Source organism: Tachyglossus aculeatus, chromosome X4 (genome assembly GCF_015852505.1).
Source record: "Tachyglossus aculeatus isolate mTacAcu1 chromosome X4, mTacAcu1.pri, whole genome shotgun sequence".
Taxonomy (NCBI): domain Eukaryota; kingdom Metazoa; phylum Chordata; class Mammalia; order Monotremata; family Tachyglossidae; genus Tachyglossus; species Tachyglossus aculeatus.
Genome location: NC_052098.1, coordinates 27,423,791 through 27,440,083, shown reverse-complemented (window position 1 = coordinate 27,440,083; position 16,293 = coordinate 27,423,791). Strand labels below are relative to the sequence as shown.

The following is a 16,293-nucleotide window of genomic DNA, read 5'->3' as shown; positions in this document are numbered from 1 at the left end:
GAAGAATTTATGCTTCTGGCAACTACTGAGCTTTTTCTTCTCTAATTTCTGGAAAATGTGACACAGAATACAGACTAGGGAGATAATGAAAAAAAAACCCACAGAAAGAGAAACTGAGCACTGAAATGAAATCCAGGGAAGAGGAGACACTTTAAAAATTAAAAAAAAAATCACACTACTAATTAGAAATTCAGGGTTTAAATTTTCATTTTATAATAGCCAAGAGAAAGATGGTAAGGTTAGGAAAGAACTCTATTGTTTACTGAAATAATTACAAAAAGCTTTCAGCCGACTCTCAAATATCCATAGTAATTGGGGTCAAAGATACCATGGGATAAATTAAATTCTCAGATAATCCAAAAATGTCATTAGCTTTCAAAATCATCTGCCCCCAAACCCTTTGTTTTTTCACACCAATTAATAAGCAGTAAAACTCACTGGTTTTAGTATTTAGTATATTTTTGGAAATACTGTAAAAAAACAGCATGGCCAAGGGCAAAGGACTAGAAACAAAGCTCCTGAATAATCCACAGAAAATGAGAAACGCAATCTCTGAATTGGTTACCTTAACAACACCCTATGCACAAATAAATATACCTTCTTGTTCCTGTTTCAGATAGCTGTTCAGTTCCTGTATTGTTGCCTTGTCCATGGACCTGTGTACTTTCAGCTGATCCAATTCTTCTTCAAGGTGTAGCCTATTAAAATAATTCAAAATTATATTCTGCTTTAAAAAATACAAACAGCCATACAGAAAACATTTAAATACAGACTAGAAAATGCTAAAGAGGTAGATAGCCCAGTGGTATGAGTGATCACGAGCTTGGGAGTCAGAGGTCGTGGGTTCTAATCCCAGCTCTGCCATTTATCAGCTGTGCAACTTTGGGCAAGTCACAACTTCTCTGTGTCAGTTACCTCATCTGTAAAATGGGGATTAAGACTGTGAGTCCCACGTGGGACAATCTCATTACCTTGTATCTACCCTAGCACTTAGAACAATGCTTGGCACATACTAAGTGCTTAACAAATACCACCATTATTATCATCTGATGATGCTATCTATAGCTGCCCCTGAACTCCCCCATCCTAAGTGCTTCTACCCCCGTGATGACAAACTGCAGTGGAGAAAACAAAAGCTTCTACAGTGATTTAGACCCGCTCACTGCGAGTTGCAATGCTGGATAGTGCTTTTTATGTTCAATCAGCATGGTCTAGTGGATAGACCATGGGGCCTGGGAGTCAGAAGGTCCTGGATTCTAATCCCGGCTCTGTCACTTGTCTGCTGTCTTGGGCAAGTCATTTAAATTTTCTGTGCCTCAGTTCCCTTATCTGTAAAATGGGGACTAAGACTGTGGACCCTGAGTGGGACAGGGACTGTGTCCAACCCAATTATCTTGTATCTACCCCAGCGTTTAGAACAGTGCCTGATGCACAGTAAGCACTCAACAAATACCACAATTATTATTATTAAGTGATGCCCAAACATTGGAGGCAAGTCACTGGGTACCAAGGACCAGCAAACAACAGGAACGACCACCTTCTGCAGATCAACTTATTATGGGCAGGGAACATGTCCACTAATTCTTTTGTAAGCACAGTACAGTGCTCTGCAATCAATCAATTGTATTTACTGAGCGCTTACTGTGTGCAGAGCACTGTACTAAGTGCTTGGGAAGTACAAGTTGGCAACATATAGAGACAGTCCCTACCCAACAGTGGACTCACAGTCTAGAAGGGGGAGACAGAGAACAAAACCAAACATATTAACAAAATAAAATAAATAGAATAGATATGTACAAGTAAAATAGAGTAATAAATATGTACAAACATATATACATATACACAGGTGCTGTGGGGAAGGAAAGGAGGTAAGACGGGGGGATGGAGAGGGGGATGAGGGGGAGAGGAAAGAGAGGGCTCAGTCTGGGAAGGCCTCCTGGAGGAGGTGAGCTCTCAGTATGGCCTTGAAGGAACGAAGAGAGCTAGCTTGGCGGATGTTGGGAGGGAGCGCATTCCGGGTCAGGGGGATGACGTGGGCCGGGGGTCCATGGTGGGACAGGGGAGAACAGTGAGGAGATTAGCGGCAGAGGAGCGGAGGGTGCGGGCTGGGCTGTAGAAGGAGAGAAGGGAGGTGAGGTAGGAGGGAGAGAGGTGATGGAGAGCCTTGAAGCCCAGGGTGAGGAGTTTCTGCCTGATGCGCAGATTGATTGGTAGCCACTGGAGATTTTTGAGGAGGGGAGTAGCATGCCCAGAGCGTTTCTGGACAAAGACAATCCGGTCAGCAGCATGGAGTATGGATTGAAGTGGGGAGAGACAAGAGGATGGGAGATCAGAGAGAAGGCTGATGCAGTAGTCCAGACGGGATAGGATGAGAGCTTGAATGAGCAGGGTAGCGGTTTGGATGGAGAGGAAAGGGTGGATCTTGGCAATGTTGCGGAGCTGAGACCGGCAGGTTTTGGTGATGGCTTGGATGTGAGGGGTGAATGAGAGAGCGGAGTCGAGGATGACACCAAGTTTGCGGGCTTAAGAGACGGGAAGGATGGTAGTGCCGTCAACAGTGATGGGAAAGTCAGGGAGAGGGCAGGGTTTGGGAGGGAAGACAAGGAGTTCAGTCTTGGACATGTTGAGTTTTAGGTGGCTGGCAGACATCCAGATGGAGAAGTCCTGAAGGCAGGAGGAGATGCGAGCCTGGAGAGAGGGGGAGAGAGCAGGGGCAGAGATGTAGATTTGGGTGTCATCAGCGTAGAGATGATAGTTGAAGTCGTGGGAGCGAATGAGGTCACCAAGGGAGTGAGTGCAGGTCGAGAACAGAAGGGGACCAAGAACTGAACCTTGGGGAATCCCCACAGTAAGGGGATGGGAGGGGGAGGAGGAGCCTGCAAAAGAGACTGAGAATGAACGACCGGAGAGATAAGAGGAGAACCAGGAGAGGACGGAGTCTGTGAAGCCAAGGTTGGATAGCGTGTTGAGGAGAAGGGGGTGGTCCACAGTGTTGAAGGCAGCTGAGAGGTCAAGGAGGATTAGGATAGAGTATGAGCAGTTGGATTTGGCAAGCAGGAGGTCATTGGTGACCTTTGAGAGGGCAGTTTCCGTGGAATGTAGGGGATGGAAGCCAGACTGGAGGGGGTCGAGGAGAGAGTTCGTGTTGAGGAATTCGAGGCAGCGCGTGAAGACGACTCGTTCAAGGAGTTTGGAAAGGAATGGTAGGAGGGAGATGGGGCGATAACTAGAAGGTGAGGTGGGGTCAAGAGAGGGGTTTTTTTAGGATGGGAGAGACATGGGCATGTTTGAAGGCAGAGGGGAAGGAACCAGTGGAGAGTGAGCGGTTGAAGATGGAATTTAAGGAGGGGAGAAGGGACAGAGCGAGAGATTTCATGAGATAATAATAATAATAATAATAGCATTTATTAGGCGCTTACTATGTGCAATGCACTGTTCTAAGCGCTGGGGAGGTTACAAGGTGATCAGGTTGTCCCTCAGGGGGCTCACAGTCTTAATCCCCATTTTACAGATGAGGTAACTGAGGCCCAGAGAAGTGAAGTGACTTGCCCAAACTCACACAGCTGACAACTGGTGGAGCCGGGGTTTGAACCCATGACCTCTGACTCCAAAGCCCGGGCTCTTTCCACTGAGCCACACTGCTTGGGGTCAGAAGCACAGGTGGCCAGAGTAGCACTTGAGAGGAGTGAGTAGAGCTCCTCTGAGGATACTGCTGGGAAGGATGGGAGAGTAGCAGAGAGTGTTGAGAGCCGGGGGGTTGGAGAAGGGGGGGGGGGAGTGACTTTGGGGAGGTCGGACCTGATGGATTTAATTTTTTAATTTAATTTTAATTGGATTTAGTAAACATTCATTACAGAATGGAAATTTAGAACATTTGAGGAGATAATTTGTTTTTCTTTTAAAAATATTTTGATCACAATACATGTAATTAAATTAAATTGTTCTCCTCAAGCGCTTAGTACAGTGCTCTGCACACAGTAAGTGCTCAATAAATACGACTGAATGAATGAGTGAATGAATCAACAGCAGCTGTTTACTATGAAACTCTGGATTTGTATAATTAAATGAATTGGCTGTGACTGTGACTGACCATATTATCTTGTATCTACCCTAGTGCCTACCACAGTGCTTCGCACAGAGTATGAGCTTCACCAATATTGCTATTATTATTATTATCATTAATTTTTCAGAAGGGAGACACCACAGGCTTCAGACCCCCACACCATCATAAGGGTGACATGTTGATTTGCCTAGTTAAGACATTTCAGTGACTTTCAATTCTCAGTATGGCTTCTTGCCACTTCTGTACAGTGAACAGTTACACTGAAAAGTTCTTGCTACATGCAACTGATATTGGGGCCATTCAGCTGTATAACCCCAAACTAGAACCATAAATAGCCATGCTGTATTTAGGACTCTCTAAGGAAAAAAAATCAATCAATCAGTCAACCAATCAATAGTATTTAATGGGTGCTTACTGTGTGCAGATCACTACTAAGCGCTTGGGAGAGTACAACAGAGTTGGTCGACATATTCCCTGCCCACAATGAACTTGCAGTTGAGAGGGAAAGAACGACCTGCCAAAACCCGGGACCAGCCAAGATCCAGTTGAGAGCTCTGTGAAGGCTCCAGCGACCTCGACGGAGCCAGATTCCCAAGCAAGGTAATGAGCAAAATCAGGAGTGAAATAATTGCTAGAAATTGGAAGGTAGCCGCAGAAAATACCAAAAGCAAAGCTTACAAGGCAATACTTAAAGTCACTGAGGTTCAAAACTGCAAGTCTCCAGCTTGGTGATCTGATGGACAGAAACTGGACCCCATGTGTGTTTTACCATGAGGCTTCCTGAAGCCTTTGCTTAGGGAAATGGCTGGGAAGGGGGTTTAGTCTAAATCAATCCCCAAATTAACTCGCCTTGGCTTCTCTTTTACTCCGCACATAGCTTAAAGCATAGTGAATTACTCTGCCCCATGTACTGCCTTCTGGCTGAGAGTCTCAGGGAAACAGGCAGGCTGGCACACACAGCACACCACAAGAAGCTCCAACTACTTGATTTTCTCTCCGCACTCTCTTCAGCAGAACTCGGGGCTTTCCAACTAGTGACGATCGACCAGTGGTATTTAATGGATGGGAGGAGCCAGCCTCCTCCAAGAATGTCCAGTGACTTCTGGGAAGTGTGGGCTAATCCAGACCCTTCGCACCATGGGGGCTGCAGTCTGTGCTTTCTTGCCCATAGTCTTATTGCCAGCTATTTGAGAATACTGCTACAGCTGGGGCATACAGCCTTGGTCTCTATCAAATGCTGAACAACAGTGTATTCAAAGTTGCCAAGAAAGCTCTACAGTACAGTCTGATGTCTAAAACTCAACCTAGTTGGAAGCAAGAGTGAAAGAGCAACAAAAGGCTAATTACACTGTGCTAACTTACTGTGGTCCACAAAAGAGAAAGGTTTCTTTCTTTCCCAGATTGAGTATAATAGTCTGTGAATTATGAGATCAAAGAAGCCAACTGTATGTTTTCTAAAATATGAGTTCCCTTCACCAAGTTTTACACTTACTGCAGCTAAAAGAGCTGTGTGAAGGGATCAACATTAAACCCAGAGGACAGGCAGTGCACAGCAAGAAAGAGAGCAACTCCCTCGTGCCTTTGGCAGGTCACTACCAAGGCCCATGTTAGCAGATCCACACTAGACTCTTAACAGGCAGCTCTGCTGCTACCAGTAATTAGCTTGGACAGCTCTGGCTCCAAGAGTAGCAGCAAGGCTACACCATAATGAGCTCAGTTGGGATTAGCAGGACAGGGCAGGGAACCAAGAGAGCCGAGGCATTCTGCACTGCTTATGTAACAGGGAGATCAAACAAGGATGGCTGGCGAGGTTATCCCCTCACCACCTCATTCCCAAAATGAAGCCCGGCAGTGTGTAAAATACAGGCTAATGAAGAGCGACACCTCCAACAGATGAGAGCCACATTAATTAACACACTCCCTAGATCACATTATACAGTTTCTGGTGGTGCTAGCAAACGGGCGACCCTGTCACTGCGTTTTGAAAAATTCCAGTTTTTCATTTCCTTGCTTGTTGCTCAAAGGAAGGTAGCTTCATCTTCAAATTACGTCAGGAATTCCTCTGGTGTCCTTCCAGCCAAATTAACTTTTCCCAAAACGTTGTCCTACACACTTATTATTGAGAAGAGAAACTCACTTTGCAATCAGTAGCTTCTTGTGCTCCCTTTTGAAATATGCCAGCTCATTCCACACGGCATCAGAATCTTCTTGTCGCAGCTGCTGGGGGTCTGCTCGCTGGATTTTCCTTTCTCTGATTTCACTTCTAATTAATGGATCAAAGAGGCATATTTTTAAATATTGGTTGACAAAACGTTTAAAACCTAGGAAAGGTTTAAATGTATCTATGCACCTTGAACCATAAAACTCTAATGGCCACAGCACAAAAAAAAATTATTTGGACACAACATTCATTGTATGGCGCTCCTAAAAACCAGTGTGAAGAAATTTAAAGACCTATTAGGCAATTTCTAAAGCTAGACTTCAGGTGGGGAAGTAGAACTCTTAAACTGACATACGGTAATACTGGGACACTCCCTACATTCCTCCTACCAATAGAGAGATCGTACAGAGCAGCAATTTCACATACGGCTTCCAAGAGGGGTTATGCACCATCAGTGTTCTCCAGCATATGTTACCTACCAATCTGCAGATGGTAGAGGTTCCCAGTCTTGGAGCAAATGGCTGGTCATTCATTTGTCAGAAAGTAAGCCATCACAGTAACCATAGCTATGGAAAAGTTTGGAGAAATCAGGCTCACTGCTACCCTCAATAAATACTCCTGAACCAATGACATTTACTGAGCGCTTACTGTGTGCAGAGCACTGTCTGATGCGCTGGGGAGAGTACAATACGTTCCCTGCCCATATCGTGAATGATTGACAAACCCAGAACTACCGATGTCAACACTCTCATTTGCAAGAGTTCAATTTCCACTTTACACGAGGAAAAGGATAAAATAAAATCAAAGATTAACACCGGTGGCAAAGTTGACAGTGTCAACAGCTTCTGGAATAAAAAATAATAAGATGCTCATTGACTCCAGGTTTCCTGTATTTAAACCAAGCCCTACTTTCATTTTTTTAAGTCATAAAGGAAAGTACTGTACTGGCCAATTTAAAAACCCCATTTCTCCAAAGAATGGACCCATATAATAATAATAATAATGGCATTTATTAAGCGCTTACTATGTGCAAAGCACTGTTCAAAGCGCTGGGGGGATACAAGGTGATCAGGTTGTCCCACGTGGGGCTCACAGTCTTAATCCCATTTTTTTACAGATGAGGTAACAGGCACAGAGAAGTCAAGTGGCTTGCCCAAGGTCCCACAGCTGACAAGTGGTGGAGCCGGGATTCAAACCCATGACCTCTGACTCCAAAGCCCGTGCTCTTTCCACTGAGCCACGCTGCTTCTCCGCTGCTTCTCCCATATGATTCATCAACATTGCCCTGAAGGATCTCTCTCAAATGATAAGAGTGTAGTACATTTTCTGGGCTCATTCAGTCCTTTGCCCTCTGTTGACACTGTTGACAAGGGAGCCACTTAATACCTACTGAGATGTGAACACCTGTTCACAGCAATTGAACTGAGACCACCAATACATTCACATAAGCAACTGAAAAAACCTAGAAATATTAAAGGCTTTCAATCACCTACTAGGCTGGACTGGATTTAAGACTGTGATTCAAAAGTATCGTTTCCAGACACTTCAGGTCCTTTAATTTTAAAATCTCAGTTATTCCACAGTTTTTTCACTCAATGAACTTATGCTTTCAATATACCAAAGGAATTGTTCAATTAGATCAATTAACATAGGGTTACCAAACATATTCTCAAAATTAATCCTTAGAAAAATCGTAGAAGTATAACCAGTGAGACTGTACTTTTGACCATATGAGTTATGCATTAATGTTCCATATATTCGCTCGGTATATTTCTGTAATAATGATGATCAAATAATGCCTACTGCAGTTGAACAAAAGCCCTCAGAATAATTATGCAAAAGTATTGCAATCCATTTAATATTTAGGGAAAATGCTTTTATGAGATATGTAACTCACTTGCTACAGCCTTCTTCCCACTGTTTTAATTGCTCTTTTACTGCTCTGTAGTTGGTCTGTAACATCTGCAGCCTTTCTTTGCGTTTTTCATGGGCTTCTCTTAGCTCATCATTTTCTTGGATCTGTATAAAACAAAAAGCCAAACACGAGAGTTTGATAAAAAGGCTGTAATATCATGTTTCAAATGGAAAATAACATGACAAATTCACAATTTTCAAGTGATGGCTACGTTACATAAATATACTTGATTTAATTTAACCAATTTAAGCAAAAGAATGAGATTCTTTGTCATTAGACTTTCAGAATTGACTTGTTATTCCTCAAGATTACTTACCAGGTAAATGTGGCAACTCTAAGTCTTTGATGCTGCTTAAACACTTTCGAGGATTTACTACCAAAGTTATTAGATTATTTTCCCTAAAGGCAGTTAATATCAGAAAGACTTTCTGGAGTAGTTTTTCCTTCTTTTTTTCTTAAACAAGTCACTCGAAAACCGAGTAACTTAGTAGCAACATCAATAATATTTATTGAGCACTCATTCTGTGCTTAGCATTGTACTAAGTGCTTGGGAGTGTCAAACACAGTTTTAGGCATGATCCCTGCCCTCAAGGATCTCACAGTCCATTCGTAGAGGTAGTTATTACGGGAACATCTGTCATTCATTCATTCAATCGTATTTATTGAGTGCTGTGTGCAGAGCACTGTACTAAACACTTGGGAAGTACAAGTTGGCAACATATAGAGATGGTCCCTACCCAACAGTGGGCTCACAGTCTAGTCACAGTCTGTCCCCAGTGTTTGAGAGCTCCGTAACATTCCTCTCTGTAGCAAAAAACCTGAACCCCCGTGGTTGGCACCAGAATAACCTTTTTTTACTATGATCCCCTCTTTACTTTGGGGGCACCCAGAACGGAGATGCAGTTACACCAGTAACCCACCTGTGAGCAGACTCAGTACAGATTGAGTGATTTCATTATTTATAGCCTAAAGGGTAGTTGGGTTGCACCCCCTGCCACCAACCACCCTTTGTCCTTTGACCTCTTTGTGGGACTCCTGCCACCTGGCCTCAACTGGTTTTAACCAGCTTGCGGGGCATTCTTTCTTTCACAACCCTTAACTCCACAACTTCTGTTCTTCAGATGATCAGTAACTTTTCCGCAACAGCTAGTCTTCCGCCCTTTTATCTTACACCCAGTCTTCCACATTATATCTTATCTGAACTGCTCACTTTTCATCCGGCCCCCTCTTTACAACCTGTCCTTCCACCTTACAGCCTATAGCCCCATCGGAGTCATGCAGTACCTGGTGCCTATAGCACCCCTTTTTTTTTTTTAACCTAACCCCCTTTTCTGTCGAGATCACGTTACCTCCAGTAACAGCAGTAACATTTATTGAGCACTATTTGGATTGGGGCACCATACTACAGAATGATGAAATAACATTTTCTGCCCACGAGGAGCTTACACTCTAACTTGCACTTTTAGGTGAAATCTCTACATTTACCTCTCAAACTTTGTAAAAGAAGTAATCCAATTCACAATTTAAAAATGGATTTTCCCCTCCAATAGAGCATAAGATGTATCCGGTTTTGTGAGACATTGGCAGAAAGGCATACTGGATAGAATTTGTAGAGGCCATATGTTAAGTCATTGTTAATATTTATCTTGACCACGGTCTTCCTCTTAGAATGTCCAGACTGTAGGCTGTGCTAGGCTGGGTCCGAGGTGAATCCACTGTGAATTGATTTACCTCTGGCATATGCACCACCACTTAGTTTCAGGTGATTCAGATAAAAAGAATCATGATGTGGTGACTCTGTTCTCCTTTATGCATACAGCGGTTTCACATATGTATTAGCCTCTCCTGAACTGCTGGGAATGTGACTCCCAGCCACAAAATGGGGGCAACTGCTCCCGTGTGAAACCACCCACCTAATTTGTACAGCATACCCAAGAAGTCCCCCTTCTAAACTGTGAGCCCATTGTTGGATAGGGATTGTCTCTCTTTGTTGCCAAATTGTACTTTCCAAGCACTTAGTACACTGCTCTGCACACAGTAAGCACTCAATAAATATGATTGAATGAATGAATGAAAGTGAGGCTTGGGCTCATTTTCATTCTCACTGGGATCGAGATAGGGGATAGAACAGGGACTTGGGAATCGGAAGGATCTGGGCTCTAATCCCAGCTCCACCACTTGTCTGCTGTGTGACCTTGGGCAAGTCATTTCACTTCTCTGTGCCTCAGTTACTGCATCTGTAAAATGGGGATTAAGATTGTGAGCCCTATGTGAGACAGGGACTGTGTCACATATTAAGTGCTTAACAAATACCACAATTATTATTACTGTTTAGAACCTGTGGTCTGGACTGCCCCTTAAAAAGACTGGACAGAAGTTAGTATACAGTAAGCCTATCTCTAAGGCACAGGAATATTCCAGCAACATGCATGAGGTGCTGGAGCTGAGACCTAAGATCAGGGAGTTTCTGCAGAAATTCATGTAGGAATCATATATTAAGCCAGTAATCTGTTGCACTATAAAGCTGCATTTCCAGGCTTAATTGCAAGAGATATGATATAACATGATTCTATGAGTGAATTCAACACAGACTGTGGACAGATAAAGAGATCTAGACATGGAACAAATAAAATAATTGAGCAATTTAAAACTGACAGTAAAATCTGCTCATGATTGGAAATGATTTGTAAGACAGTTTAACCTATTTCTGTGATTAAATGAACTAAATCTACAACAGCAGGAGAACCATCAATGATATATACTGAGGGCCTACCATATGCAGAACAATCTACTAAGCACCTGAAGATGTGGTTTCATTATTTGTAGCTACAACCTATCAAAGACTGAAAACAGTAACTATAATTTCTGTACTGTTGATCATCAAAATCCATGAAGGCTGAGAGATTCAAATTTTATGTAAGATATCAAGTAGAAGGTGAATAATAATAATAATAATAATAATTTTGGTATTTGTTAAGCGCTTACTATGTGCAAAGCACTGTTCTAAGTGCTGTGGAGGATACAAGGTGATCAGGTTGTCCCATGTGGGGCTCACAATCTTAATTCCCATTTTACAGATGAGGTAACTGAGGCCCAGAGAAGTTAAGTGACTTGCCCAAAGTCACCCAGCTAGGTACAGCTTCTACCCAACAGTGAAAGAGGACTGGGGATTAAAAGGCTTCCGGCTATCCTTCAGTAGGCTACTCTCATCTTAGGGGGGCAAGTGAGTCATCGCTCGGATGCCTTGGGTGGGAGGTTGGGATCCTGCTCCTGATAGGTAGACTCAGGGCACAAGGGCATCTTTGAGAACATCCTCAATCTCTGTTTTCCCTAGGATCACCATAGAGCTGGATGTCTCACCAGTTTACTCTTCTAATTGGGTGAGTGGTGTGCAGGTGGACTCTTTTGCCCTTCCGATTCACTGTTTGCCGGGGAAGAGGAGTGGGATAAATCCCCGGAGGAAGGGGCTTCTGCCTTGAGGCACAAAGACCCAGATGTAGTACTCCACAAACAGATGGGAGATCATCAAGACAATCCAGTCCTTGAGAGGATTCTGTAGTGGGTGGCCCTAAACCCAATGTCCCCACTGCTACTGGCAGCCTCTTGTCATAGATGAATCAGGTAGTGAGTGGGTCTGAGAGAACCAGGACTAGAGGGTTACCTCAACGAGAGTTTTCATGGCTGATTGCAGTGCACCTGATCCCAGCCCAGGAAAGCAGAGCAGTACATTACACTTCCACAGTCTGGAGCAATTCTTGCAATGCTTGCACTGTTTCATCTGAGTACCTTAGCAAGCATTAATCCATATGCTAAGACTTTTCCCGGCTGCAGATTTAGCAGTCCAAGCTGCTGCAGCTACAAGCAGGCGGGGCAAACTGCCAGGGCAGCAAGAGTTGCCCTGCAGTTTCTAGGCAGACTACTCATTTTCAGGAAAGAAAAAAATCCAGAAGGGTCCTTCTTTCCTTTGGGACCTTCCCCTCAAGGGTCCTTAGCCCCCGGACTCTTCCTCCAATATCACAGGGAGCGATGGTTTTCCTCCAGAGGAAAGCTGGGAGGAAGGTGGTAGTTTGTAAAAATAATTCTTCAGTATGGGGGGAAAAAAAAGTTACAGTTTTGCCTCTGAAAAGACAGGAGTCCTACTCTCAAGAAAAGCAGTCCGCTTCTTTAAGGAGGTGGAAAAGGAAAGATTTTATAGTCTTGTGAGTCCCTCTACTAATCTCCATTCAGAAAAAAGGGCCTGAGATGGCTCTTGCCTCCCTTTCTCATGGCTATCTAGGATGCCCCTGTCTTCCTCCAGACTTTCCCATCACTGTAAGACAACATCAGCATCCACCCCATCTCACGAACGGGTAACGTTAGCATTACCTTTTACTCATTTCTCTCTCATTCAGTCTGTCACTTAATCCTGTGGGTTCTACTTTCACAGTTTCTCCAGAAACTGCCTCTCTGCTCCATCTAAACTGCTACCACACTTATTCAACCACTTATCCTATGCCACCTTGACTCGTGCATCAGCCTCCTCGCTGAGCTCCCTTCCACCTATCTCTCCTCTCCAGTCTATACTTCAATCCACTGTCCGGATCATTTGCTAAAATTCAGTCCGTCCACTTCTCCCCACCCCCCAAAACCCTCTGATGGTTGCCCATCCATGTCTGCATCCAAAAGAAATTCTTTGCCATCCATGACCTAGTGGAAAGCACACAGGCCTGGGAGTCAGGGGACGTGGGTTCTAATCCCAGCTCTGCCACTAGCCTACACTGTGACCTTGGGCAACTCACTTAACTTCTCTGTGTCTCACCTTCTTCAGCAGACAAGGGGGAGTAACCTATATTAGAACCCAGGACCTTTGGACTCCCAGACCTGTGCTCTATCCATAGGTCAGGCTGCTTCCCTTGACTACATGTTAAGCACTGTTCTAAGTGCTGGGGATGATCAGGTTGGACACAGTCCTTGACAATCAGTCAATCAATCGATGGTATTTATTGAGTGCTTACTATGTGCAGAGCACTGTACCAAGCACTCGGGACAGAGCATAATACAACAGAATTAGCAGATACATTATCTGCCCTTAACAAACCTACAGTCTAGAGGGGGAGATGGACATTAATACAGATAATTCATAATGTAGAATTTAAAGATATATACATAAGTGCCGTGGAGTTGAGGTGGGGTGAATCTCAGATGCCCAAATGTCACATCCAAGTGCATAAACAACACACTCAGGGCTCACCATCTAAGTATGTAGGTACTGACTCAATTTTACAGATGAGGTAACTGAGGCATGGAGAAGTTAAGTGACTTCCCCAGGGTTACACAAAGCAGGCATGTGGCAGAACCGGGATTAGAACAAAGTTCCTCTGGCTCCCAGATCTGGGCTGACTCCCAGATCCAGGCTCTTTCCACTAAGCAGGGATTAAGTTTTGCTAGTCCTTGATTATATTCTTTCCTGGCACTTAGTATATAGTGCTTTGCCCACAGAAGATGTTCAATAAATCCACTGAAACAACACATTCTATTTACTTGCCACAAGCCATACAATTTGTCACTTGAGGGTATCTGTAAAAGAACTAAATGAAAATGAGTGCCAGTTAATTTTCCATTTTTATAAGCATATTTCATTGGAATGGATATCCTTGAAGCAGGTGCATAGAACTGGATTCATTCATTTGGCTTATAATTCTATTTCATGTTCTAGAAATTCAGAAACTCATTTTTTCTACTGAAACGTTACCCAAATCAACTACATTTTTCTTCTGTCATACCTTGAAGTTTCATTATTGTGTGCTAAGAAATATCATGTGATTTATTGCAATGAAAGAATCTTAAAAATATTGATTTAGAACACTACAACTAAATTTGAGAATAACACGTAAATGTAGTGTGCGTTTATTATAGAACATATTTCTCTGTGCAAGGTTACTGGTAAAAAATCTCTTTTAACGCTCACCTTTAGCTGTAGTGTCTTCTCTAAGTTTTCAATCTTCCATTCGGCTATTTTAAGCTTCTTTAGCTCCTCTGAGTCTCTAAAAGTGCTCTTTGGCGACAGAGACCTTGAACGTTTCACAGGTGGTTCCTCGAGAATAAAACAAGGACATGGTTGAACTAGTAGGAACACTGGATTATGAAAGACATGCAAAATTAAAGAACAAGTAATTTTGAATACTAATAATGAATTATAAAAAAAAACCTGCTTGGAATACCAGAGAAATAACAAGCAGAATTACCACAGTGCTACCGCTAAAGGTTTCTCTGTGACTCGTTAATGAGAATATTCATTTACATTTACATTGTTTCTTTCAGAATAATGATGTCCCATTAGGGAAGACTAAAGGGTTATAGACTCAGAAATGCAAGAAACCTCATTACAAAGGAGGGGATAGAGGCTGGTCTAATTGCTCTATAAGGGTCCAAGGTTACACTTGATAGGACAACCAGAAACAAGAGGGAAAGGATTTTTTTCCCTTTGAAATAGTTGAACACACTGTGAAGTTGAAGGAACAATATGCTTGAGGAATATAAATACAACAGACAGTAGATCTTATACCATAATGACCATATGGTCATTAACTATAATGTGGCTAACTAGAGACAAGAATATGTGTTTATATTATGTGCAGCTTCATATAGCAATCTGGAGAAGGAATATGTGAAATTAACACGATTATGCTGGGCAGCATTTGGTTCATACTTATTGCATGTTCTTATGAGAGAAAAAAAAAAGGAAAGTTTTGCTCAGGCGAGTGACCCTCATTTTTTTAAGTTTTATTAAGCATAATGCTGCATCTAACAATTGTTTCACATCATCGAATGATCAACATTTTTCAGTGTTTGTCACGTGGAATGTAGTCAATATAGACACTTATAATGCTACATTTTGGTTTACACTATAGTTTTCATTTATTTAAATGCACTATGTTAGTTCTTTTTAATCATGTAAACTTCTGAAAATTATAAAATACCTGAATTTTAAAAAAGTTTTTCTTGGAAAAATGGTTATGATTTAAAATATGCATGATTGAAATGCCAAGCACATATCATAAAGATTCCTGCACTAATAATAGGATAAAGTTGTTCTACGCTGAAAAAGGAATCATTATGAACATTTAACATTTAACCCATTTGACTGCTATACAAGGAAAGAAAAATTCCACCAATTTGACAGTAATATGAGTGTATTCATATAAAAATCAATGAATGCCTTATTTTAAATGAAAATGCTTTTCAATAGCATGTGTAAAGTGGAATATAAATTCATAATCCAAAATGCTATATTATTTGCATTGTTGATAACTGTAAGATCTTCTTTAATGATAGGCTGTGTTGATAGGGAATTTTAAACACTGTCAAATATGGATTTTAAAAAGAATTGTACATAGCATATCATTTACACTTGCAATCAATAACTTAGCAATCCATCCAAAAGCTACAGGAACACTTCCAACCTAAGCAATACCTACAAATTTGTCTTAAATATGTTCTAAAGAGAAGCTAATGCTGTTAAAATTATTTCAAAACTATTTTTCATCCATATTAATAAAATCTGTATTATAGATTGTTTACAGTGGGAGAATTACTCTTAAAATAACTGTATTGCCAATCCTACTTTAGAATATTGGGTTAACAACCCAATCTTTACCAACTGAACTGCCTGTGCCACAAAGCATCAGAATATACAAAGACAATTCCTCAACAGAATTTTTTCTTTTTTCTTTTAAAAGTATTATGAAACCTTTTTTTATATTAATACATTCCCATCTTAGGGTAGGTGGGCATAGCATAGCTAGATCATAATGAGAATGCATTTCAAGAATCTACAAAGAAATGACTCTTTAAGTAGTTTCATTAAATTGAGAATCTGTTATTCAGTATTCAATAAGGTAAAACTTTCTACTCCCAACATTTGTTTTAACAGGGCATTAACTGATAATTCCAATATCCTGTATGCTGGTTTTCAGAATTAAAAACAGAATTTTGTTGCCCTTACCATTCTTGTCTGAGACCTCAGCCATCCCCCTCTTCAAAACTCTCTTAAAAATCCCACCTCTTCCACAAAGCCTTCCCTGATAAACTCTGAACACTTGTGGTATTTTTACTCAATCAATGGTACTTATTGAGTCCTTATTGCATGTGGAGCACTGTATTAAGCACTTGGGA

At 41.9% G+C, this 16,293-nt stretch overlaps 1 protein-coding gene across 1 annotated transcript in view; it reads right to left on the bottom strand.

The window, feature by feature from the left end:
- The window catches only part of CNTLN (centlein), a 245,707-nt gene that overhangs the window by 86,267 nt on the left and 143,147 nt on the right, over nt 1-16,293 (bottom strand). Inside the window, exons 19-22 of the mRNA XM_038769522.1 lie at nt 14,087-14,212; nt 8,122-8,243; nt 6,201-6,326; nt 598-698 (exon numbers count right to left, since the gene is read on the bottom strand). Coding sequence (XP_038625450.1) covers nt 598-698; nt 6,201-6,326; nt 8,122-8,243; nt 14,087-14,212 — 475 coding nt within the window. The remainder of the gene's footprint in view (nt 1-597; nt 699-6,200; nt 6,327-8,121; nt 8,244-14,086; nt 14,213-16,293) is intronic.